The sequence below is a fragment of the Pelobates fuscus genome, chromosome 4, assembly GCF_036172605.1.
Source record: "Pelobates fuscus isolate aPelFus1 chromosome 4, aPelFus1.pri, whole genome shotgun sequence".
Taxonomy (NCBI): domain Eukaryota; kingdom Metazoa; phylum Chordata; class Amphibia; order Anura; family Pelobatidae; genus Pelobates; species Pelobates fuscus.
Window position 1 is genome coordinate 366,764,873 of NC_086320.1, and position 27,326 is coordinate 366,792,198.

Below are 27,326 nucleotides of genomic sequence, written 5' to 3' on the forward strand. Positions count from 1 at the left end.
ACAGTAAGAATGTACTTCTTACCGGATGGGCTAGGTCGCGCTAGGGGGCCTACAATGTCGACGGCGACCCTATAGAAAGGTTCCCCAATGATCGGCATCGACATTAATTTGGCCTTTGGGCGATCCCCCCTCTTACCCACCCGTTGGCAAGTGTCACAGGTTCTGCAATATTGTCGCACGTCCCGGTTAAACCCTGGCCAGAAGAAATTCTGGGTAATCCTATGGCCCGTGCGACGTACTCCTAAATGGCCAGCTAAGGGTATATCGTGAGCGATCCTCATGATCTCTTGTCGGTACTTTTTCGGTAGCACTAGTTGCTTCTGCGGGACGGGGTTTTTACCTGCTGCGGGCTCCTGGGGGATCCTATACAGTCTATCCCCCACCCACTCGTAGCTTTCCCCATCTGTCCCCGGTTCCCCTTTATCTGCCTTATCCCTATACTTTCGTAGAGTGACGTCTTCCCGCGTCTCCCTCCCAAAAGTCTCAGGGGTATCCCAGTCTAAGGGGGTCTGTCCTAAGGTCACAGTCGGAGGGTTAGATCTTACCTGGGTCTCCGCGACCGGCGGGCCGATTCCAATAGCACGAGCCTGAGCCCGGGTGGTGACAGGGCAGGCTCCAGCAGGGCCTTGAGGGGCAAAAGCGGACAACAGCGGGGCTAAATCATTTCCCAAGAGTACTTCCGCTGGTAGTCCTTTCATCAGGCCCACATTCACTTGGCCAGCTCCCACCCCCCAGTCCAAATGCACTCGGGCCGTGGGGAGACGATGCACCGCACCCCCGGCCACTCTGACGGCCACCGTTTGGCCAGTGTGTTCTTTTTCTGGGACCAGGTCGTGTTGGATCAAGGTTAGGGTGGCCCCAGTGTCTCGTAATCCACTGACAACTTGTCCATTTACTCGGACTGTTTGTCGGTGATGTTGACGGTTGTCTACGGCAGCCGCATATAGGGGGTTGGCCTCGTGCAAAATTTCCCATTGCTCTTCCCCCAGGGGCTGGGCTTCAATGCAATGGGCCCCTGAGGTAAAGGGCCGGGTGTTCCCTTCAGCGGGCTTCCTCCAAGAAGCTTGTCGAGCTGGATCTAGTGGGCATTTGTCTCTCAGGTGGCCCACCTGTTGGCACCTATGGCACCGCCGGCGGTCCGGGACACTGGACTGGGCGAAGCGGGAGGGAGTGTTGTAGCTAGGTTGATTAGCAGGGGTGGTTGGAGTAGGGCCGACTGGGCGGCTTTCTACTCGGGGAGCTGCCTTTTGGACCGAGGGGTCGGGTTTGCGGGCGTCTGCATACTCGTCGGCCAGCCGGGCGGCTTCGGGTAGGGTAAGTGGTCGCCTATCCCGAATCCACTCTCTGAGCTCCTTGTCCACCTTTTCAAAAAAATGCTCCAACAAAAACAATTGTAATACCTCCTCCGCGGTGGTAGCTTGGCACCCTTGGCACCCATCCATCCAGTGGCCAGCCGTGCGTTGTAGTCGGCAGGCCCATTCGGTGTAGGAGTCACCGGTTTGCGTTCGGGATTCCCGGAAGCGTCTCCGATATGCTTCGGGGGTTACCGCATATCGGGACAATAGAGCTTCCTTGACCAATCGATAATTTCCCACCTCATGGTCCGGGATCGCCCGGAAAGCATCACTGGCTCGTCCGGATAATTTGCCAGACAAAATTTTAACCCAGGGTACTTTATGTAAGGCACATTGACGCTCAAAATCCGCTAAGTATTGGTCAATCTCCCCCTCTGTTTCTACGAAATTTTTAAAAGCGGCAAAGTGTACTTTCCTCTTTTCCTCGGGAGTTTGAAAAGTCCCAGCAATTGGACTGGCGCTGGTTGAAGTCTGGCGCCGGTTGGCATCGACCGCCGCAATTACTTGAGTCACGATCCTAGGTGAGGGGTTTGGTCCGTAGTGAGCCAGCCTTACCCTCACCTCGTGGTCGAATCGTTCGTCTTCTGGGGTTCGGACCAATGCGATCTCCGGTTCTGGGTTTGGTTCGACACCCAGTTCAGCTAAGTCCAATGAGACCAATTCTGCCAAAATGTCTCGTTTCTTTTTGTTGCTAGCCGAACGACCACGGCTCTCCAACAAGTCTTTTAGGGTAGATCGTTTCAACCTTCCGTAGTAGGCCTCCATCCTGATTGCTCTCGGTAGCTGTCCTTCTGGGGTGAAAGAACGATCCCGCCGCTGCCACCAATTGTAGCGGCACCCCGGTGTAGTAGGGGTTTACGCCGCTGAGAAGGTGTCCTTTCCCCCAAGCACGAAGTCAGCTAAAGCATAACAGGTTCCCCATAATTACGACATCCAAGTAATAGTCATCCCCTCCAAGCACGAGACGAGACTCTGTGTTGAGGGTCAAAGTAGGAATAATGTTTATTCTGCAACTCTGGCTTTTATGCCGTACAACAACTCCTCCCCGTATCCGGAGGAGATAATACATTTACAGTGGGAGTCACTCCCACTGTACCGAGCAGAATATTTCACAAATATTACAGGTTTAATAACACACACAATATATAACGAAAATGCAATGTGCTACGTGTATTAGGGAACGGAGATCTAAGGGAACAATATACGTGAAAATCCCCTAGATCGGTTGGGCCGTTCGCTAGATACACGTTTGCACCATTTACTCAGGAACCATATAACATAAACAAAAACTCTCTCTTGGATCCGGTGTCTCTATTTCGGTACTTTGGATCTGTTGACCAGTATGGGCGTACGTTACCGGTAAGGTTGAAGTTCGTCGTGTGGAAAGTTTGTGATTAGTTCATGCGGTCAAAATGGCCGCGACCCATTGTTCTTTCCACGTGGCGGCGAGTACCGTACGGATCCACAAGTACCCGAAATCCACAATAATCCAAATACAACGGCAATTCTCCGAGATGGTATCTGTCACTCCCAAAGGGGGTCTGTCACAGTTTATATTTGTTGATTGTTGTTTTTTTTTCAAAATACGCATCATTTTGCATTTTTTCTGAAGATGTTTGAAAATATTTACAAAAATGTATCGGGGTCTATATATTTAAATAGATATAAGTGAATACAATGGACAAATGTTCGTTCCGAATACAACATATGCATGAAAGTACAAAAGTACAGAAGTATAAGAACCGTTATACACGGGGTATATGTCAGTAGTACATGTCGAAGTAAGGCAGAGCCTGCATAACCAAAACCCTCGATGGGTGGGATTTCACCAGTTTCAAGGGTGGATGGGAGTTACTTATCCTAGGTGACTGCAAATTATACCGGGTGTCTGTTCACCGATATGTTTGGGCATAGTCTAAAGCAGGCTTCCCCAAACTCCGGCCCTTCAGATGTTGCTGAACTACAACTCCCATGATTCTCAGCCTCTCTATTTAATTCATAGAATCATGGGAGTTGTAGTTCAGCAACATCTGGATGGCCGGAGTTTGGGGAAGGCTGGTCTAAAGGCATTTATTACGCCAGCCCCACCCTTGATGATTAGTTATTGATTAGTTATCCTATAGATTGGAAAGCATCATAATGCTCAGGTAATTCGGATATTTCTCAATTGTTTGTGAGGAGCATTATAACGTGGTCATGCAGTCCCTTGTAGCAGGGTATACTCTGTGTAACATGTCCACTGTCGTTGCCAACCGGGGGAGGTGAGAAGGGGCAGAGGGGGCAGAATGAAGGTGTATATACATATATATAAAGAAAAAAACAAAGAAAACAAGTTACCTACACTCTCTCTTTAATCCCTATGTATATTTAAACAAATGGAGGTCATTTAGTTACTCCAATGGTCACTGGAGGGAATGCCCGCCTGCCAACGTCACGGCAGACCCCCCTAGACGGGTCCTAGTCTGACCCTTCACCTTGCTTCCTTGAGCTTCTGGAAAAGATATCTCTAATGAGACAGAAAGGGGTATTTTTTATATACATCCCTATATACTTATTAACCCTTAATAGGGAACACATGGGATGGGCGGCAGCATTGTAACCAGGCTGTGTGATACAAAAAGTGAATACAAATACACAAAGAAAAGTCCTGCACTCACTCCCATCACTCCTGGGCGACTGCAACGACCACAGTACACATCAGCTAATACATATAGTGAAAACAAAAAAAAAGTTACCTGCGCTCTCTCCTTAATCCCTATGTATATTTAAACAAATAGAGGTCATTCAGTTACTCTTTACGCATTCCCTTCAGTGGCAATTGGTGTAAATAAATTACCTCCATTTGTTTAAATATACATAAGGATTAAGGAGAGAGCGCAGGTAACTTTTTACTTTGATTTTTACTATATGTAGTAGCTGATGTGTACTGTGGTCGTTACTGCCGCCTAGGAGTGATGGGAGTGAGCACAGGACTTTTCTTTGTGCATGTGTGTACCTATGTGTCTGTGTAGCTGTATGTGTGCCAGTGTGTGTATATGTGAGTTTATGTGTATGTGTGCATACGTCTAAGCATTTTGCCTACATTACAACCCTGCATCCAAATGTCAACACTACATAAAAACACACCACCATATTAAAAAAAAACACACTACAGAAAAAGATATGCCTGCATTCAGTTGCCAATACATGCAAACACACCCGTACATTCACTCACTCATACTCCATACAAAAACATGCTACACACAAACACTGCTCAGTGCTAAATACATTAAAACATTTTTGGGTGTTTTTTAAAGTTGGGGGGGAGGGGAGGTGCCAAATATAGAACCCACCTTGGGTGCCAAATGCTCCAGCTAAGCCCCTGGGACATGTGAGCTAATGTGCCTCATAGTTGTTGGCATCTCCAGCACTGGTCTGGGGTTGTTAGAAAGAATGAATGTGTGCGGGGGAGTAGTGCCATTTCGCTATTTGTTTGAAGTTACCTTCCTGTATATTGGTGCTAAAAGAGGATCTGTGAAGTTGTCTAAACGCGTCCGACCCTTCCTGTTTGGACATGTCTATATTGAGGTCTTTTGACCAAGCTCGAGTATATGATTGTGGGTTACCTGCACTGTCTTGGTGTAGTAGTGCGCTGAAGGTCGAGAGTTGCTTATTGAAGAGATTCTGGTGTGTGCAGTGGTTCTGAAATGCCTAGTGTATTCGAGTGGCAGTTAGCAGGTTTGGCATAGAGTTAAGAAAGTGAAGAAGTTGTCAGTATCTAAACGTTTGTAAGGTAGAGGGTGTGTCGGTTTGAGTTAAGAATTGGAGCAAACTGATGAACAGTTCCTAGAGTGAGGTTGTGAGAGCTGTGAAATAAGCTGTAGGCAGTGGGGGACATGCCTTAAAAAGTGTATTCAGAGTCAGAGGGTACAGCGGTGAAGGGTGTTGGGAGAGCGATGTCAGTTGGCGTATCCCCTGCCAACATTTTAATGTTGTCCCTATCAGGGCCGGCCTTAGGTGATCAGACGCCCTGTGCGAACCCAACATATGGCGCCCCCCCCCTTCAGCAAAACCCATGCCCCTTCTACAATAGCCCTGTTCCGCCTACTACAAAACCCTTCCACAAAACCCCCACCTCCCTTTCTACAAAAACCCTGCCCTCCTTTTTACAAAACACCTGCCCCATCTACAAAACCCCTGCTCTCCCTTTAATACAACCCCTGCCCACCCTTCTACAAAGTTTTTTCTCCCCCCTTAACAAAACACATGCTATCATTATATATATCAACTATACAGCAATGTACACATAATATCACTAAAACCTTCCCCCTCCACCAAAACCACTGCCACCCTCTACAAAAGTCCTGTACTCATTCTACATAAACCTCTGCTCCCCTTCTACTAAACCCCTGCTCCCCTTCTACTAAACCCCTGCCCCCTTATACTAAACCCCTGCCCACTTTATACTAAACCCCTGCCCCCTTATACTAAACCCCTGCCCCCCTTATACTAAACCCCTGCCCCCTTATACTAAACCCCTGCCCCCCTTATACTAAACCCCTGCCCCCTTATACTAAACTCCTGCCCCCCTTATACTAAGCCCCTGCTCCCCTTATACTAAGCTCCTGTTCCCTCTACAAACCCCCTGCTCCCCCTTCAACAAAACCCATGCCCCCTCCACAAAATCCTTTCCCCTGCCACTTCACCAAAAAATGCCTGCCCCCTCTTCTACAAAACCCCTTCCCTACACGAAAACCCTAACCCCTTCTATAAAACCTCTGCTCCTCCCTAAACCAAAACCCCTCCCCTTCTACAAAACCCCTTCCCCAAAATCCCAGCCTGAAAACCTCTGCTCCTGTTCTGCAAACCCCCCACACACAAAAACAACAATCTATTTAATAAAAGAAAAACAATAGTTACAACAAGAATAATCAGACTCACATTAAATCTTGCTGCTCCCTGGACCCTCCTGACAGTGTCTGCCGACCTTGATACCAGCACTGACCTCCTCCCTCACACTGTGCGGATCCTTCCGCGAATGACTGTGGAGGCGGAGCATGCTCTTCCTCCATGCTCCTGACCTCCTCTCTCTCCAGGCCGCTGTTCTCTTCATAATTTGCAAGTCAAGTGCACAGCACAATGCACTTGACTTGCTCACATGACTCGGGCCGGCCTGTGAGTGACTGAGTGCGAGCTGTGTCGGCCGCCCGGCGCCCCTGTTGCCATGGCGCCCTGTGCGGCCGCACAGCTCGCACACCCCTAAGGCCGGCCCTGGTCCCTATGGTCGGGTGTGTGCTATGTTGGGTTTGTAAGAAGGCCTACCTTGATTTATGCCAAGGAATGGTGTGAATGGAGGCTTGTGTCAGGATTACTAATTGATCCAGCACACAGAACTGTATCACACCTAGGACTAAAGATAATGTCTAACCGGACCTTAGAATGGCCGGACTTAACGTATCCAAGAATAGTCAGAATACTTGCCGAGGTCAGAGACAGAGAATCAGACACAGCGATGAGAAAAACCCAAAAGTCAAGGATACCAGAAATCAGGGAAGTCATAACAAAGCCAAAGTCAAATGCCAAAAAAATCAAGATCAGGAACGCACTCTCAGATTACCATTAGGCAGAAAGCATGACAGGGCAATGAGAGAATGTAAAAATAAGTTTAAATAACCCTCCTGTTATTCCGATTGGCTGTAATCGGCCTTTGGCCCCAAAACGTGCGTGCGCATGACATCACACGCACGCCTACGTCATCCTCAACGTGAGTGGTCATGGGGCTATAAGGCGGCATAGATCCGCAGTGGCCGGCGTCCCTAGACTTGCTGGGTTTATCAGGTATCCGGGCGCACAACTGTAGATAGGCACAACTATTCCTGTCAGGACGGTAAATACCATTAAACACATTACCATAAGCGGATGAATTCGTTACAGCTTGGAACATAGTCACTTCGATGTGGACCCACTGTTTCATGGAGATTGGGTTTTACCATTCGTATATCCAGGACAGAAAGCAAGCTTTTTGGTAGACTTCTACGTTAGGTAATCCAAAACCTCCCATATTCTTGGGCCAGTCCAGGACGTCACAAGGCAATCTGGAATGTTTAATGGCCCAAATAAAGGAGGTAAATTGTCTCCTTATTTCAGCAAAAATGGAGGACAAATGTTTCTTATGAAAAAAAGAAAGCTTCATTCAAAATCTGCATTATTTAATTAAAGATTAGAGTGTGCATATTTAATTGACCTGGATTAGTTTTCAGAGCTTCTAGCAACTGAAAAGTCAACATGGGTTCAGTTTAATATTTGAGCTTTTTTTCTTTTTCTTTTTATATTTTGTTTCCAGGGCTGTTGTGCAGTTTTAAGGATAGAACAATAAATCCAGAATGTATCTATAGTCTAAATTATTTAATATTTAAATACTATTTTCAATATGCAGGTTTCTTTGTGAGAAGAATATGAGTGTTAATGTTAGAAGAGCATCTGTGTGTAATGTTTGTGTTTTTGAATTTTCTATTACAATAAATATATATATTATGTTTTATAGAAACGCCTTTTAATATTCACTTACTGTGAGCTACATCACAATCATCACCTTATTACAGAAGAGGGCTTGCCTATAACAATGTCCATCTAAAATGTCCCTTTTGATTTTACTGGAGCCTTTATTTCTTTTATGGATTTTTAATACTGTACGTAGAGACCATTTAAAACATTTACCATCCTTGCAATAGTTAATCGAGTAAAGAAATTGCTCTCTACAGCTTTTGCGGGCGTCTTCCTTTTTACTGAATTCTGCATTGTTTCTACCAAATTGAGTACAAGCATACTTCATTATTAGGACTGTACTTAATAGTAGGGCGAGACATATTTCTCCAATATCTCTTCCATTTGACACAATGTATTTGGTTTTCTTATCCACTATTGTCACTTATAGTAATATTTTTATATTTTTAAAAATCCTTTGATTTGCTTGAAAATATAAATTGCATTGGCATGATGTCTAGAGGATCCTTTACGTAGGGTTACATAGCTATTAAAATCAATGTCTGACTTATGTTTGACGCAAATACCTTTCAGTAGTCATACTTAAAGTTTGAAGTGTCAGAGACCCCTTTTTTTAAGTAAAGAGCTCATTTTACCATGAAATATATGCTGGTGTATGTCAAAGTGTCAGGTATTATAGCACTTATAACTGTCCATTTTTTCCATTTGAGCAATTTATTGATCTAGAATCCCTGTGTGTAGGGAGCCATCTTGTCTCTCTTAGAACCACCCCTCACCTTTCATTTTGACATGCACTTTAATTAGATGTTGTCTTATATTCAACTGACACTTCAGTACACAAGTAGGTCTCTGACACATAACACTTCGTATAATAACGCATTTTGTACCATATCAGTTAATAGGTGTATCCACCCTTCTTATACAACACAATAAAGTAGGCCGGATAAAATAGACTATTTGGTGAGGGGAAATATAGATCGGCCAATTACTCCCACAGATAAGTCACTTCAAATAATACTGCAATAGAAAAAGATTAATGTCTTACACATTTGCTCTTAAGTGACATAGAAAGTTACTTGACTTTACTTCCTGAAGGTATTTTATCATAGATTGTATTATACAAAACATTGATGATTGATCTTGCTTCATGTAAATGTATTCCTGATCGATAGATATACATATCTAAGATAATACTTATGGGTGCACTGGCAAAACCTATATAAATATCACTGCTAGTAGAAATTGAGTATATTATATTTTTGATATAATACAACACAAAAAACACAAGAGGCTTCTTCAGAACATGCACTCTACCTTCTATATTAAGGCTTCCAATTTATGGTATAGATAATGTATTAAAGGACCACTATAGTGCCAGGAAAACATACTCATTTTCCTGGCACTATAGTGCCCTGAGGGTGCCCCCACCCTCAGGGTCCCACTCCTGCCGGGCTGGATGGAGAGGAAGGGGTTAAATACTTACCTTTCTCCAGCACCGGGCTCCCTCAGTGCTGAGAGCTCTCCTCCTCCTTTCCCCATCATCGGCTGAATGTGCAAGAGCCGCACGCGCATTCAGTCAGTCCATAGTCCATTGAGAATGCTTTCCTATGGACGGCAGCGTCTTCTCACTGTGAAAATCACAGTGAGAAGCGCGGAAGAGCCTCTAGCGGCTGTCAATGAGACAGCCACTAGAGGCTGGATCAACCCTAAAGTAAACATAGCTATGTTTACAGCAGAAAGGGTTAATCCTAGGTGAACCTGGCACCCAGACCACTTCATTAAGCTAAAGTGGTCTGGGTGCCTATAGTGGTCCTTTAAAACATGTTAACAAATAAAATAAAACAAAGGAAAAAAGCATGCTCAACTCTGAACTTCCTACATTTGGTGCAAGAAAACACATGGTTTGAAATTTCTACAGTGAGTTATCATCAACCAGGAAGTGGCTCAGCTAAGCCCATTGGTCCCTTAGCTCTCCATTGGAATTCCGAGTACATACAGACTCATGTTGGTATAATCAAGAAAACAGCTGTTGCGCTTCACCCAATCATTTCAACACACACATGGGTAGAAGGCCCATTTAATGTCGTTGGATAAACTTTTTAAATGCTTTTATATTTTTGGATAAACTTTTAAAATTATTTCATATTATTTAAAAATATTTTCATTTTGCAAATATTTTTTTTTTTTATATATATTAATATATATTTATGTATGGTGTAATTTAAAAACAAACAAAAATTATATGTTGACATTTTTTTTAAAACTTTATCCAAAAATACTAAAACAAATTAGGAAGCTCATTGAAAAATAATAAAATAATAAAAGTAAATAAAATAATTACCTTTTTAACATGCTTATCTTATATTTGCTCTACCCCCTTCTGAGCATACCTCTCCCATTTTATCTCCACATTATTATTTTTGTTAACATACACATGTATGCAGACTTTACCACAATCTCTAGCCCATAAGGCATGCATCTTACATGTTTTACATTATATTCTTAGAACATGGATAACGAATGGTAATATATGTGCCTTAGGAAGATGTCATTAATTTAGTTATTCCCCAGTGATGACAATATGTATGATACGCACTAGAGCTAAATAAATTAGGTTGTACATCTTTAAGCAGTTCTTATTTTCCAATGTTTATTTCTGTCACGGACCAGAACTGTACCTCTGGAGGAGGCCATAAAGTAAGAGTTTGAGATTTAATACTACAGTCTCTTATCCCAAGATTCGATGACAGAATACAATATAACTCCTGTATTCAGAGGAAATACCCTGGAGCAGAGGTGGGTTCAGGCTCCTTGTGGAAATCGACAGGAAAAAAAATAAACAGATCACCCACTTTCACCAGAGCTCATAGTGTCTGTATCATCGCTATATATCACATGACAATGTAAGTAAGGAATGAGCTTTTAAATATAATGCTAGGCAAATCGACACAATGTCCTGAAAGAAAGACAACTGAAGATATATACACTTGTTTTGTCAGGCAATACTTCCTGCTTTGCTAGAGGCTTATCAGGCCTTGATATACATTCTGCAGAAGAATTATGATGTTTGAGCTATTAACAAAAGCTCGGGTGGCACTAAATGGTGTCTAAAGACTGAGACAACAAACATTAAGTCAGCGCCGTCCTTGAAAGATCTCCTTGATTCTTGAAGCACCATAATGAATTAAAAACACATGAAAGGGATTCACTTTAAAAGCACGGGCTTTGAAGGCAGATAAAAAAAAAAAAAAATACATTAACTGATTCCTAACCAGTTAAGTTAGAACGCACCACACAATATTTTCTGTGTAGCCGAACGGAGCTGCAGTGTTCCGCCTAGTGTGAGCTGCAATGTTCCCTTCAGTGTGAACTGCTGTGTTCCCTCCAGTGTGAGTTGCTGTGCCCCCTATAGTGTGAGCTGCTGTGTTCCCTCCAGTGGGAGCTGCAGTGTTCCCCCAGTGTGAGTTGCTGTGCCCCCTATACTGTGAGCTGCTGTGTTCCCCCCAGTGTGAGCTGCTGTGTTCCCCCCAGTGTGAGCTGCTGTGTTCCCCCCAGTGTGAGCTGCAATGTTCCCTTCAGTGTGAATTGCTGTGTTCCCCCCAGTGGGAGCTGCTGTGTTCCCCCAGTGTGAGTTGCTGTGCCCCCTCTAGTGTGAGCTGCTGTGTTCCCCCCAGTGTGAGCTGCTGTGTTCCCCCAGTGTGAGCTGCTGTGCTCCCCCCAGTGTGAGCTGCTGTGTTCCCCCCAGTGTGAGCTGCTGTGTTCCCCCCAGTGTGAGCTGCTGTGTTCCCCCAGTGTGAGCTGCTGTGTTCCCTCCAGTGGGAGCTGCTGTGTTCCCTCCAGTGGGAGCTGCTGTGTTCCCCCCAGTGTGAGCTGCTGTGTTCCCCCCAGTGTGAGCTGCTGAGTTCCCCCAGTGTGAGCTGCTGTGTTCCCCCCAGTGTGAGCTGCTGTGTTCCCCCCAGTGTGAGCTGCTGTGTTCCTCCCAGTGTGAGCTGCTGTGTTCCCTCCCAGTGTGAGCTGCTGTGTTCCTCCCAGTGTGAGCTCCTGTGTTCACCCAGTGTGAGCTCCTGTGTTCCCCCCAGTGTGAGCTGCTGTGTTCCCCCAGTGTGAGCTGCTGTGTTCCCCCAGTGTGAGCTGCTGTGTTCCTCCCAGTGTGAGCTGCTGTGTTCCTCCCAGTGTGAGCTGCTGTGTTCCTCCCAGTGTGAGCTGCTGTGTTCCTCCCAGTGTGAGCTCCTGTGTTCACCCAGTGTGAGCTCCTGTGTTAACCCAGTGTGAGCTCCTGTGTTCCCCCCAGTGTGAGCTGATGTGTTCCCCCAGTGTGAGCTGCTGTGTTCCCCCAGTGTGAGCTGCTGTGTTCCCCCCAGTGTGAGCTGTTGTGTTCCTCCAAGTGTGAGCTGCTGTGTTCCTCCAAGTGTGAGCTGCTGTGTTCCCCCCAGTGTGAGCTGCTGTGTTCCCTCCAGTGTGAGCTGCTGTGTTCCTCCCAGTGTGAGCTGCTGTGTTCCTCCCAGTGTGAGCTGCTGTGTTCCCTCCAGTGTGAGCTGCTGTGTTCCTCCCAGTGTGAGCTGCTGTGTTCCCTCCAGTGTGAGCTGCTGTGTTCCTCCCAGTGTGAGCTGCTGTGTTTCTCCCAGTGTGAGCTCCTGTGTTTCTCCCAGTGTGAGCTCCTGTGTTCACCCAGTGTGAGCTGCTGTGTTCCCTCCAGTGTGAGCTGCTGTGTTCCCTCAAGTGTGAGCTGCTGTTTTCCCTCCAGTGGGAGCTGCTGTGTTCCCCCAGTGTGAGCTGCTGTGTTCCTCCCAGTGGGAGCTGCTGTGTTCCCCTCAGTGTGAGCTGTTGTGTTCCCTCCAGTGTGAGCTGCTGTGTGCCCCCCAGTGTGAGCTGCCGTGTGCCCCCCAGTGTGAGCTGCCATGTTCCCTCCAGTGTGAGCTGCTGTGTTTCTTCCAATGTGAGCTGCTGTGTTCCTGGCATTGTGTCAGAGCTGCACCTGACTCAGATTATCTACAGCTATAATGGATAGAATTGTAAGATCTCGGCATGGACATGGTAATGAAATGTAAATAACGGAGGGTTAGGGGCTCAGATGGTAAAAAAGATTACAAATTATAAGATATGTTTTTTTATCTTTCAGAACATATTTAATTAATGTGCATTAATGTTAATTGGCTCTGCCGCTTCCAGGATTTGAATATTGAGCCTTGTTTTGAGTGGATACAACATGTAATATGGTCAGTTCCCTTGATCACTTGGAGTTCCTTCTTGCTGGGTTTAAATGAGAGGTTCCTCTTTCATTCCTAGTACTGAGCAAACTCAACCTAAGCTATTAAACCAAAATAGAAAAATCTTCAAAAATAGAATTCCCGCTTGCTAGGAAATAACTGCACCGAAGAAAGTCTGGCAACAAAGAATGAGAAAGGAGCAAGGGTGACAATATCTAAACTTTTCCCGGAGGAGAGCAACTTGCTATGTAACAAATAGCATTGTGATAAATGTTGCACTGGCCTGCACTGGGTTCTATATGATGGATGGGCAATACACTTTCCTTAAGGCACTTTTTACGGAAATCATTTCTGACATTTTCACTTTCTGGGGGAATTAGACACGAAATGTTTACTAAAGGCCAACATAATTGCACATATTGCAAATATGGATAAAGTATAAACAAGTGCTAGAGGTGTGTACTTAGGGGGCATCAGGCAAGCAAAGGGGCATTCAGAAAGAGAGGGGGTCAAGCTGTTTTTAATTATGATAAAAGATGCTTCAGTTGGGACTTACGGGTTAGGTTCTATATGATGGATGGGGCTCTAAGAGTCCCTTAGGCCCCGATTGAACAATGACAAACCATTTATGTCTTGGTATAATGGGATCTACCTTTCTTCTTGAAAGACCAGAACACTATTATTCTGTACCTTATTTAGCTGAATGCATTGTATGCTAAATATCTGTCTAAATTAATATAAAGAACATTGATACATTTGCATAAACAGAATATTTCACACCTGACACGTAACACGTAAATTCAAGCGTTGGCACATTCCTAGATACTCGACATGCATAGATAGTCATATCACAAGGGGCTGTAATGACATTTAACAATTATTGCAAGATTTAATAAATGTGAAATACTATAAAACACAGCACACAAAGTAAAAAGCCAATCTTGGTTAGTTTTTTTTAGCTTTCACATAAATATTTTACCAATTGTACGATATACAGTACAAGACAGGTCAAGTGACCCACTTGTGTTAATTAGCCTGAAATATATACTTTACGACATCTAATTTCTGTTATGTAAACCCAATGGCATGAGATGGTCACTATGATGAAGCGATTTTAATCAATTCACAACATACAGAGTCCGTTTTAGAAACTGGGTAATCTTGTATACGTTTGTATTATTCACTACAAGCTAAATTATTTGTAGTTTTATCGGGCTGTTTTTGTTATATTGTCATTTGGTATTTTTTAAAGTTTTTATTATGGAGGGAAAAATGTTACAATATATTATTTTTTAACTTAATTAAAAAAAAAAGATTTTAATGACTAATTTGTATTTTTGTTATTTTGTTTTAGTAATCTACAATATAATATATAATATAAAAAAATTAATAGAAACATAGAAACATAGAATGTGACGGCAGATAAGAACCATTCGGCCCATCTAGTCTGCCCAGTTTTCTAAATACTTTCATTAGTCTCTGGCCTTATCTTATAGTTAGGATAGCCTTATGCCTATCCCACGCATGCTTAAACTCCTTCACTGTGTTAACCTCTACCACTTCAGCTGGAAGGCTATTCCATGCATCCACTACCCTCTCAGTAAAGTAATACTTCCTGATATTATTTTTAAACCTTTGCCCCTCTAATTTAAGACTATGTCCTCTTGTTGTGGTAGTTTTTCTTCTTTTAAATATAGTCTCCTCCTTTACAGTGTTGATTGCCTTTATGTATTTAAATGTTTCTATCATACCCCCCCTGTCTCGTCTTTCCTCCAAGCTATACATGCTTAGAAGATTTATTATAACTTGCTTGTGTATAAACAAGGGAAATATAACCTAAATAAACTAGTCTTTTCCTGGTAATATCCCGAACTGCAGAGTTGATGTCACATATTAGTCACAATGAAAAGAAATCAAATTCTTATTTATGCCAATGGGACATGTCTTGAAATTGAATAGCACCAGCTGCTGTACTCCCTAGATCTTTCGAACTGTCTATTAACTTGTACCGCTAACTGCCTGTTCCTAAATTCATCCAATGTGGTATTTCACTAGTTACAGTAAAGCACATCTGCCATGCCGAACATGACTTGGTGTTCCTTTAAAGAGAAAAGCACATCATCTGAACATTGAGCGAGCCAAATTAATAGCAAACGTATAGAAGGAACTTTTTTTTTTTGTCAACATTTCAAAGCAAACTGCCTCAAAGTTAGATCCAACTCAACCTAAAGAAGCATATGATGGAATTTGAAAAAGTTCTGGGTACAAAATTAATGAAGGGATTTCAAAACTTTAGTAACATAAAAAATCTACGATACCTGAATCGAATCACTTTAGAAAAATACATGTTAGACGGGATATGATAACATTAAAATATATAGGGTATATACAAATATCTGTCTGGCTAACCTGTTCATTAATGGAATACTTGAAGCACCTTAGCCATTAAATCCCTTTGCAGTGGTTATGGTGACATAAGTTTCTCTGCCAATGAGAGCAGCCCTGTATGACCTTACTTAACTTAAGGTGATTTTCTTGCAGGATAATCTGGTGAAAGAGCCCCCAAGAGGGGCACCCAGTAAATTGTCAAAACTTCTTAAATCATTTGACAAATTACTCTGGGAAGGAGCCTGGGCATTCCCAGCACCATGAACACTAAAGCACTCCAGCAGTAGCTATGGTGCTTTGGGTGACCCTTTAACAACTTTAAAAAAAAACTGATGCTGTTTTGGAAAACCAGAATATCAAAGCATAGAATATAATATGTGTATTCCTGACCCTGTTGTGCTAAAAGACATGTTAGCCCTCCTGGCACCCTTAAATAAGTAGAAAACTTACCTTATTACCAGCACCTAGTGGGTCCACTGGTGCTGGCTCCACCCCCAATCTGATTCCTTGGCTGACATCCTCAGAATTGATGATCTCAGCCAATCCAATGCTTTCCTATAGGAAAGCATTGGATTGGCTGACATCCTCAATTCTGATGATCTATAGGAAAGCATTGGATTGGCTGACATCCTCAATTCTGATGATCTCAGCTAAGGAGGTGGACTGGGGCAGAGCCAAACACCACCCTGGCCAATCAGCATCTCCTCATAGAGATGCATTAAATGCATGCATCTCTATGGTGAAATTTCAGCATCACCAGAAAGCACCTCTAGTGCCCATCTGAGGTGTTCCTAGGCATTAATGTAAACTCTGCCTCTTTCTCTGAAAAATGTTTACAGCAAAATGCCTGCAGGGACTAATAGACTGGCCAGAACCACTACATTAAAGGACCACTCTAGTGCCAGGAAAACATACTCGTTTTCCTGGCACTAGAGTGCCCTGAGGGTGCCCCCACCCTCAGGGACCCACTCCCACCGGGCTCTGGGGGGAGGAAGGGGTTAAACTTACCTCTTTCTCCAGCGCCGTGCGGGGAGCTCTACTCCTCCTCTCCTTCTTCCTTGCGACGTCATCGGCTGAATGCGCATGCGCGACAGGAGCCACGCTCGCATTCAGCCGGTCGCTTTCCTATGGACGCTTGCGTGCTCTCACTGTGATTTTCACAGTGAGAAGCACGCAAGCGCCTCTAGCGGCTGTCAATGAGACAGCCACTAGAGGTTTTGGAGGCTGGATTAACCCTCAGTATAAACATAGCAGTTTCTCTGAAACTGCTATGTTTATAAAAAAAAGGGTTAATCCTAGAGGGACCTTTTTGGAATCAATAGGGATCTTTATCTTTTTGGAGCACACTTAAAAAGCATGTCTTCTGTATCAACAGTGGGAATTGATGTGTTTTAGGTTCACTTAGATAGACGTCAATATTATTCAACATATGCTATTTTATAACATAACTATGCAAATCCTGTCTTTCTTTTATCTCCAACATCTGATCATTCACTAAGACCTGCCATGTTTACCTGTAGAATATTTACAGAATTTGTTATTTTTTAACCCAAAATGCAACGAAAAGACTAACTGACTCGCTTTTACCAGCTGCGTCTTAGTCCTGACTGATTAGTTATCTATCACTGCATGCAAGGTGTTTGGAACCCTGCTCTGTAATGTTCTGTATTGTGTCGCAGAATGTGTTGGCACTGTATAAAAATTAAAAAAAATATATTTATAAAAATGTAAATTACAGCCGTGTTGCAAGAAAAAAAAAATTGCTTTGATTTACTTCAACAGGCAGAAAACATGATACAATGCTGTATTGCACAATGTGATACATCAGCGACTACCCTTAGGGAGCCGTGGAAAATGTCAGCCTTGCATAGTATACTGTTACAAAAATGAATGTGGCTATTGATCGCCGAGGTCCATAGCTCTGCATTGAACATTTGGCAGCTTCTTCTCAAGATTATTCCCGGAATCCAATAGCAAAAATTATTAAAAGCACTTCCTTGGAACAGGCTGTAGCTATAACTCTAACTGTGTTCGCTATCATGTGAAATGTAAGTGCTCTGGAGAAAGTAACAATGTTGCACTTCAAAGAGAAGGCGATTGGGTCTATACATGGTGTTATAGAGCTCCTCGAATGTACGTTCCCCTCTTTGGCTGTGGGATTCTGTGTTTACTGTGACTATAGGAAAATGTGCATTGCGCTGTGAGTTGATGCATTTTTATATTTTACCATTAACTCTAGCTTTATGCATTTGCTTTTGACTTAAGTAGCATTTAGAAAGATACACAAGCCCGTTCTGCTTATGTGAAGTACCGAGTGTTGGAACCAGACTGGGGAAAAAAAATATAACCCGGGCCTTTTTTAATCACAGCGGCCCAGTTGAAAGGAGTCAGAGACACAGGGGATGTTGTGTCATCGCTAATAAAAAGCACGACCCCCCCCCCCCTTAAAGTGAGCATGAGTGAGCTTGTTGACTCAATGTGGTATCCGGGCCGAGCCCTGCAGTAGAGCTCTTGCATGAGAAAAGGCCCTGTATTTGTTCTGCGCAGCACAAACAAATTTAATGACATGCTTGCACTGTGTTTGCTTGTGACTTGACTTTGGTATCTCCATCAGTGGGATACCAGAGGATAAAAGGGCCAGAAAAGTGTATTGTGCATGTGTTTGGAGCTGCTTGTGGGATTATGTGTGATTAGAGTGAGCTAATTGTGGTGTGATGTGTTGTGTAAATAGGTGAGTGTCAGTTGTGTTGTGCTTGTGATGTAATATGTGTGGATTGGGGCTGTAGTGGGTGTGAGTAGGGGCTGTAGAGAGTGTGTGTGTGTATAGGTGATGTAGTGTAGGTATAAGGGGCATAGTGTGTGCATATGGTCTTAATAAAAAAATAAAAAAAAAACTCTTCCTTCTACTTACCTTTTGCAAGGAAAGTGGAACATTGCAAGCCCTGGTGGTCAGGTTGTGGTATCTCAAGCCTGCCCCATCCTTCTGGAATGCCCTAAAAGTGCCACATTGAATTGCTCATCTTGTTTTAACTATTGTACAACACTGCGGAATATGTTGGCGATACTGAAATAACAGTAATTGCAATTTGCTTTTCTATTGCTCTAACCAGGTGATATACAGCTATTCGATGAACTAGGGTCCCTGTAGGCAGTAATGTTCAGCAAAGCATCATGGGACATCAATTTCTACAAGAGTTGGAGAGCTATTTGTTGGCTACCACTGCTTTACAAAGCTAAAAATGTAAGTAATACTATTGAGAGCATTCCCAATTGTCTTTTAAAATGTATTGCTCGCCAATCTGTCATTAAAAAGGCTCATTATCTCCCTGCAGAGTTTCCCTCCAATAGTGAACGACAGGCAGGATTAAAACAGCTGACATTGTGTTGCCTGGGAACTCTGTATGCCACGGTGTCATCTTAACGAGATTTGCTTGAAAAAAAATGAACCTTTATTTTTAAAAAATCCGAGGAAACATAAGGAGTTTTATTAATTGGTAGATACAAATCATACTAAGAATGTTTATGTGTCCAATTTTAAATTCTTTCCTCTGCGTTACGTTAGTGAAGTCTTTAGTTTATATAAATGTCTGTGAAATTGAATAATTCTTCAAACCAAGTAAAAGTCTTTACGTCGGAATGTTTTTTCTCAAGCGATATAGTATATAATTGATTTAAATTGATTAGAATTTCCTAGGAACTTCAATTAATGGATGTTGTGCTTCCATTCAAAATAATTACTGTTACTGAGAAAGAAATGGCAGTCAATCTAGTTCCAGACCTGGGTTTATTCATGATCATGTGTCTATTAAAAATATTATTCAACTGAGCTCTTTCGGTTCCATTGGGAGAAACATTTGACGCATTGCAGTGAAGCACTTAAATAATTATTGCCTAATTCAAAGGGACAATTAGGCATCACACTGAATTGGCTATAGTGCCAATAGTCCCCTACTACTAGGGATAGTCCCCTGCCACTGTCCCTCTATTCAACATTAAACCATTTTCAAGCAGTTTAAAACTAAATACGAGTGCTGGTCACCCAACTGGAGATATGGCTTATCAATTTCTTCTTAATTCTTTTTAAAAAACTGTTAGTCGATTCTTCTCTAATCAAAAATTATCAACACTATACAGGCACTCTACAATAAAAACCATGTTCCAAGTTGACAGTTCTGTGTATTTGACAAATCCTTATAGGAACGTTTGCCTGGAGCTGTTTTTTCTCAAGCGATATGGAATATAATTGATTTCAATTGATTAGAATTTCCTAGGAACTTAAATTAATAAATGTTTTGCTTCAATTCAAAATAATTACTGTTACTTCTACTGCAAGTGGTGGCCACTTATAGGGTGCAACAAATACTTGGCAGATTAAAGTAAACCCTTAGTAAAGTGGGTGGTATGTCCACCTTTATCCTGAAATAGGGGACTTTGCTGTGTGTTGCATTGACGGGGTATTGTGTGAGATCACTGAGCTGAGATGGCACAAGACATACATCACTGAACATTCTGGAGCCTATCCAAGAATGTGAGGCATCCTTGTGTCTTTGTTCGATCACGGTTCTCCTGAGATTGAGGATGATGACAGGTTGCATAAGTTCAATAGGACTTTAGGTAGACCTCATAAAGCTTTTTTTTTAAGGAAAGCTATGGGTTCCGAAACTACCGGGATGATTAGTTGGCTGTTACTAATCGGAGGCAATGAAAAACAAGAGAGATTTGTACAAAATTTTAAAAAAATAGTTGTGTTGAAAGATCCGATTCTGCAGGTTACAACCTGGTTATGAATGTATCCCCTGCTTAGTGATAAACCCAGGATTATGTATATATTTCTGTGAAATCAGTGTAGAGAAAGCGATTATGTTGTATTATTTTTTATTGTCACTTCTCTTTCAACTTGTATCATCCAAGTCCCTTGTTAGTGGAACGCTTGACGATAGGAATTGAAATTTTAAGTGTTCACAGTTCTCTGAAATGTGCAAACCTGTATTTCTACATTGCCTATTTCTTATATCTTATTTTTGTAATGACCGCTTTGTTGAGGTTTTATGTCAATACACAAGAGATAATAAAAGAAAATGTAAATATTGTAAATGCCCCACCTGGGTTCTTCACACAGCAAAATTATTTGTTTAAATATTTCACCTCCAAATAGACAACTCGACTTTAAATGTGTCGATGTGAGTTGGGATTTTTTTTCGAAAGCCAGACTACATCTCCGCAAAATATCAAGTGCAATTCCGTCAAGCTGAGAGCTTTGGAGTGGGTTATTATATCTTCAGAATGCAATGATGGAATCATTTCCCATGATGCCCCCTTCATTGTTATTTAACGCTCTACCCTTCTCTATTTATTACAGTTACCGTGCAATGTGCTATTATTGCATTCAGATAAATTAAAACAAAAAAAATCACATCATAATTAACTCGTTTTCCTCTTTAGTATTTAATTTTTTAAATACTCTAGACTTAACCCCTTAACGCCGTTACAGCGTCCTATGCCGCCCCCATTATAATGGGCTTTAAAGCCATTGCGGCGGTATAGTTAGCATTCTTTTGTGCTTTTTTCACACAAAAAAACTTTGGCCAGTGTTTGTGACTAAGTGGCTACTAAAAAAGACTGGACATACCCCACTTGCAATACCTTAGATTGTGCACTTTTGCAAATGGTATGCCATCATGGGGGTAATTCTCATTCCTGGGCTACCACACAGTCTCAAAGGTAACATTACTAATTTGGCACATTTTTATTTGAAAAAAATGAAAAATGGAATGTGCTATATTTAACCCTGTAACTTTCCAAAACACTGTAAAATCTGTTAATGGGGGGTACTGTTGTGCTCGTGAGACTTTGCTGAATACAAATATGTGCATTTTATTGCAGTAAAAGCGAACTGTATTATGACATTTACAGCTAAAATGTCAGGTGGAACTACAAATTTCTTTAAAAATCTTTATTTCTCACAGTTTTTTTTATTTTATTCATAATAAATTATGTTTCATATATGAATAGTTCATGAGTAGCTAACGCCCTGTTGCGTCTGAACAAAATAATATATAATAAGTGTGGGTGCACGTAATATGAAAGAGGTGAATTATGCTTGAACAGACCTATAGCGCAAATTTCAATTTTTGTTTACATTTTGTTTTCATCAGAACGTGCACTATTGACTCCGTCCTGAAGGGGTTAAGTCATGTAGATACACTTTTCAATATTAAAAGCAAGGATGTTTTGTTATCCCAAGTTACCGTGGGCGTCTGAAACACAGAATAGCACAATTTATTGCAGTAGACAAAGTCGAACCTTTTTAATCATGCCATTGATTTGTATTTTTTCAATCTTGGGCTATCACTAAGTTTTATAAATGTAGAGATGCATGATTTTCTATCCAAAGTCCTTTATGGCATGCAAATAAACGAGCAATCACTAAGATCCAATAAGTATGTCAACCATTGTTTCAGGAATTTATTTTACAAGGATCAATCCTGGTAAATTATTTTAAATTGGTGTTGTACTTATTAACTGGTATCGTTGATATTCACAAGCATAGCAGACTTGTGATTAGAACGCTCTCACTACTTATAGACTACCTACCATTTATGCTTCTATAAAAAGCATAAAAAAACCATGAGACTTTGTTAAACCTTGATATCAACATGGATCTGTACTGAAATCTTTTTCGTGTGTGCACGTTTGTATATATGTGCGTATGTGCGTATGTTTGTGTGTGTGTGTGTGTGTGAATGGTCTGTTGTGTAACAGTATGCTCTGTGGCTGCTCTCTTTCAATGTCACTAAACTCAACTATTCCAGAAATCTGCTTGAGAGAAAATATCTCTGTGACAATGTGTAGGTTAATCAGCAAAGAGATAATTACTGTGTATTCTCATGTGAGTAGAAATGTCCATTTTTATTTACCAAGCTAGGATTGCAAATCAGCATTCCCTTTGAAATATTCGGTAGATTTAAGTATCACGTTGTATGTCACGTGTAACTTTAATGCAAACCAAAGATGGTGTTCCTAGCAATCTGGATTATATGAAAGAGTAGTTACTTATCCCAGAAGGATTTACTTGGTATCAAAAAGAATAAAGAATTTTAGAGAAAAGAAATAGATAGATTTTTAGACAATCCATGTATCGAAGAATTTTCAGATTTAGAGGCGAGCAGCTAAATTAATCCCCTCCTCATGACCAGATGCAGAATTCAATAAAATCATTATATCACTCTGATGTGCTGTATGCTCATTTTATGTTTTTATTTCAACCAAAGTAAACTTCAATTGAGGTTTGCATTCACCGCTATAAATGCATTTTACCATTAGGTTTCTGTATATATCGAAATATATATTGCATATACAATAGCTATTTAATAACTTTTAGATTTTTATTGAGACACTGTAACATGGTATTTATTTTTCATTATATTAATGTAACATGATGTCGTTGCGGTGTCATTGCTGACTACAAAAAAAACAAACAAAACAAAACCTATATTGATATATAAATCAGAGGTACACTAATAATATTCTACTATGGACCACTAGACTATGACTTAAATTAAAGCCCCAATTTAATCAGTTTTAATCAGAATCAGAATTGATTCCAATCTGTTAGAAAAATAAAAAGGTTTCAAAAGATTTATCTACAGTACTAACAATTAAGGTCTATGAGATTTTTGTAAATAAATCATGTAAACAGTTTTCTTACAGATTTGAATTACTTCTTATGCTGGTTCAAATGAATTAAAGGGACACAAAAGTCACCAAATCAACTTTAGCTTAATTAAGTAGTTTTGGTGTATAGATCATGCCCCTGCCGTCTCACTGCTCAATGCTCTGCCATTTAGGAGATAAATCACTTTTGTTTCTGTTCATGCAACCGTAGCCACACCTCCCCTGGCTGTGACTGACACCGCCTGCATGAAAACAAAATGGTTTAATTTACAATCAGATGCAACTTACTTTAAACGTTTTTGCATTCTGCTCTGTAAATGTAACTTTAATAACATAAAGGAGACTCCTGCAGAGCCTATTAACAGAACAGGAGATAAGGTATTCTAAATTAAACCGGATTTGAAATAAACAAAGTGTAAACATTAGATGACTCTTTACAGGAAGTGTTTAGGAAGGCTGTGCAAGTCACATGCAGGGAGGTGTGACTAGGGCTGCATAAAAAAAAGTGATTTAACTCGTAAATGGCAGAAAATTGAGCAGTGATACTGCAGGGGCATGATCTGTACACCAAAACTGCTTCATTGATCTAAAGTTGTTTTGGTAACTATAGTGTCCCTTTAAATTGAGGTCATAGTCAGTAATTCATGTAAAGTGGTTTATCTTTAGAAATCCTAATAAACAGTAGAAAAAAAACAATTATGCTGTAAAGTTAGATAGTTAGGAATACGCATTGGTCAGAGCTTGGTATAACCAGCACACTCTAGTGCCGAGGTAGGTAATCTTCACCACTCCAGATCTTGTGGACTACATCTCAAATTATTCTTACAGCTATAATGATGGCAAATAATCAGGGGAGATGTCCATAACATCTGGAGTGATGAAGGTTGCTTAACACTGGCACCAAAATACCACAAACACTAAGATATAAACAGCATATAATCAAGACAGCATAATTCACTTGGAATTTTTTTTTTTTTTTACTGTAGTGGTTATTGTGCCTGAAGTCTTTAGCCACTGTCAGTCTGTCACTTTAGCCATGATCTAGTGTGTAATTTTACTCATTACTCAAAAAAAGAGGCCTGGTCACTCTCTGTTAGCAGTGTTAAATATACTAATTCATCTTCTGTACAAAGAAAAGTAATCAAAGGATGCAAATAAATAGCTTGCATCTACCTGGATGCATCATTCACACTTGGCAGAGTGTTGGTGCCATAACTCGTTAAACCAAATCTCTGGATAAAGCTGAGCAAATCAGAGTGCTGATATAAAAAGTTTTTAGGAAATAGTCATCTAAGCAACCAAATGAAATAACACATAATGGAAAACTCATGGCAACTTTTATAATTCAATTTTTCATGTATCTATAATAACTTGTGAGGATTATACAGAAATGAAGCAACTTAAAGTCAATGACGTGCAATAATAGCATAATCCAAAAGGCATCTAACAACCAGGAGATTTCAATTCAAAAATAATTGTGGTAAATTGTGACGGTGGTACTTCTTCACCTAATACATGAATAGTCCGGAACAATCCCCCACCCCTTAATCCTAAAAAACAAAGCCTCCCCCCATTCCCTCAATCCATCTGTGTGGAGGTAGCAATATTATTCTCATGAACTTAGATATTAGGACTCCTTTGGACTTTTCTGAACCCTTAATTTCCATCCATCATCCGATATGTTAATCTTCAGTCTTTCCCCACAAAAAAATGAGTTTATAAGATGCTGTTGGCTAACATTAGATACCTTAGCAGGCAACATCTAACAGCCCATAGAACGGAGAATGTAGCAAGGTGCTTTGACCTTGCACCCTCCTTGCTCAACTATCATGCAAGAACAAATGGATTAGAGAAATGATGAGTTAATGCAGAACGTTCATTAAACCCAGCTCCTTCTGGTTAATAAGAGGTCTGTAAAAAAATCCTTCAACTCTTTGGGTCTCTAGAGCCTAGATTCTAGAGCCCATGGTTTATTTTATTTATTTATTAATTCTTTTTTTGTTTACATTTTCATTTAATGATGCTGTTTTCCGTAGAAGGAAATGCTGTTATACAGCCTCTAGGTTGCTCATGTTAAGAACATCCCTCTAATACTTGTGATACCAGACAGAACGTCCTCAATTTATCCACGATTCAGTGTCATTTCACAGATTCTAGAGTAGATAGTGCTGAAGATTAACTGAGTTGCTATACTTTCCTCAAACACGTCTATTCTCTAAATTCCTTAAAGGTGAGTGTGTTGAATTGGAAAATCCTAGAATAATGATTGTGAAGAGCTAGATCGGATATTTTCCTAACCCACACCAGACTCTGGAAACTAATAATACATAGAACACTGGTGAAATAGCTCAGTGGGCTAATGCAACATCAGTTAGATCTGAACCCTTGGGTTGCAGGTTTAAATCCCAGCAGTGTTGTCATAGCCCTTCATCCTTCCAAGGTAGATAACGTGATTACCAGTAAATCTGGTAATAGCAACAACCCCTGGATGTTGGGCTAAGGTAACATCCCCAGGATGTACTTGTAAACCAGAGTAATCTGGATGTACTTTTTCTGGTTAAATACTTTGTTATTATTATTTGTTGCAAAGCTTTGTAAATAACCCTCTTTGTTTTGCATTTAAAACCGTAATAGTTATGCATTAAAGTATAAAAACATTTTTTTCTTATCATTACACCTCTCCGGGAACCTGAAAATCGTATCTTCTAATCCACTAAAATGTATCAATTTATATTAAATAAAAAAAAACACTGTATAAAATACTTACAAACACCTTGTTCTCTATCAGCAGCGTTGACTCATTCAGTTCCACGTTTAGCTTTACCACATTCCCTTTTTCAGTCCGAAAAATCAATTCTTTATCTAAAATAAACAAGAAATAAATATATGAATGCGAAATGTATGTTCTTTTCTCAGATCTAAAATACTATACAACACAAGCACGTTCACGATGATCACCTACCATGCTCACTGCAACATTAGAGCAATATGGTTTTGCTTTGAATGGTGGGCAGATTGTATGCGATAAGGTTGTTTAATGGATGGGGTTTTGAAATTGTTATGTCTGTATACAAGTTTGCAATTCACATCCACTCAGCCCTTTTACATAACGATGAAGTGCTACGTTACTGTAGTGTAACTTTAATGAAACCCATAATTCATACCACTGCTGGGGATATTCAGTCCATCAATCTCCAGATATCATAAAGCATTTTCATAGACTAATTGAGCAAAGAATGTCATAATATATCATGCATCACATTTCTCCACACCGACTGCAGACAACCCTACGACACAGTGAGTAATCTAACAAAAGAATAATAAAGATTGAGATTGCATCCCTAAAAATAAAACAATGTCATACTTTATTTGAAATGATGATGTATTGCTGAAATGGTCAATGAGATGTCAGATAGGAGAGAATATCTTTTTTTATAATTATTATTTCTCTCTCTCGTTTTCTCTCTTTGCTCCTTTCCCCAGTTTGTAAAATTGTTTTCCATTTGAAGATTGTTTATGATAGTGTCTTCCCTTGGCAGGTGGGATATACTTTAACTTATATTCGCATATTCAAATTTGTCCCTTCTTTTTGGGACCTGAACTGCTTTGTTTTTCTGTTTTATCCAAGTGTCTCGTTTCTAGAAGCTCTACAGCAATGAAGTTCATAATAATGTGTGTATTAAATAATAATTAGTTAGTAAATAATTAGTGTCCAATAATAACTCTTTAAAATAATTAAAGGTACAGACTTTAGAGCCCCATAAAGCAATTTACCTTGATTAAATAGTTTATGTGTGTAAAGTGTGTCCTCTTTTTTCATTTTACAAAAAGTGCACATTTCTGTAGAAATTGATACTTTTATAAATCAAGCTTGTTACACCCCTTTGGGTGTCAATCAGACAACCAGTCCTGTTACTTCCTGGTTGATCAGCTCAGAGGAGTTAGACTCAAGAGGCAGCAAATGCTCAGAGCACCTGCCTTGCAAAGACTTCTCATTGAGCTGTATTGGGAAGTCTGTGATTGGACAGCCACAGAAAGTCTGGGCGGGGTTAGAAGGGGAGGGCTTGCAAAGGCAGCAGACAAGAGATCTAGAACTTTTACAAGCTGTTTTTATATATATCTCCAATGGAAAAACATGACGTATATGCATTTTTAATTGGGGATATATGTTCGAAAAATATTTTTGTGTTTTAATTTGCATAGTGAAGTGTCCCTTTAA

At 40.9% G+C, this 27,326-nt stretch overlaps 1 protein-coding gene across 4 annotated transcripts in view; it reads right to left on the bottom strand.

The window, feature by feature from the left end:
* The window catches only part of DPP6 (dipeptidyl peptidase like 6), a 1,023,075-nt gene that overhangs the window by 220,476 nt on the left and 775,273 nt on the right, over positions 1-27,326 (bottom strand). For all 4 annotated transcript variants that reach the window (XM_063452684.1, XM_063452681.1, XM_063452683.1 and 1 more), the window contains exon 4: positions 25,875-25,969. In XM_063452684.1, the coding sequence (XP_063308754.1) occupies positions 25,875-25,969 (95 nt within the window). The remainder of the gene's footprint in view (positions 1-25,874; positions 25,970-27,326) is intronic.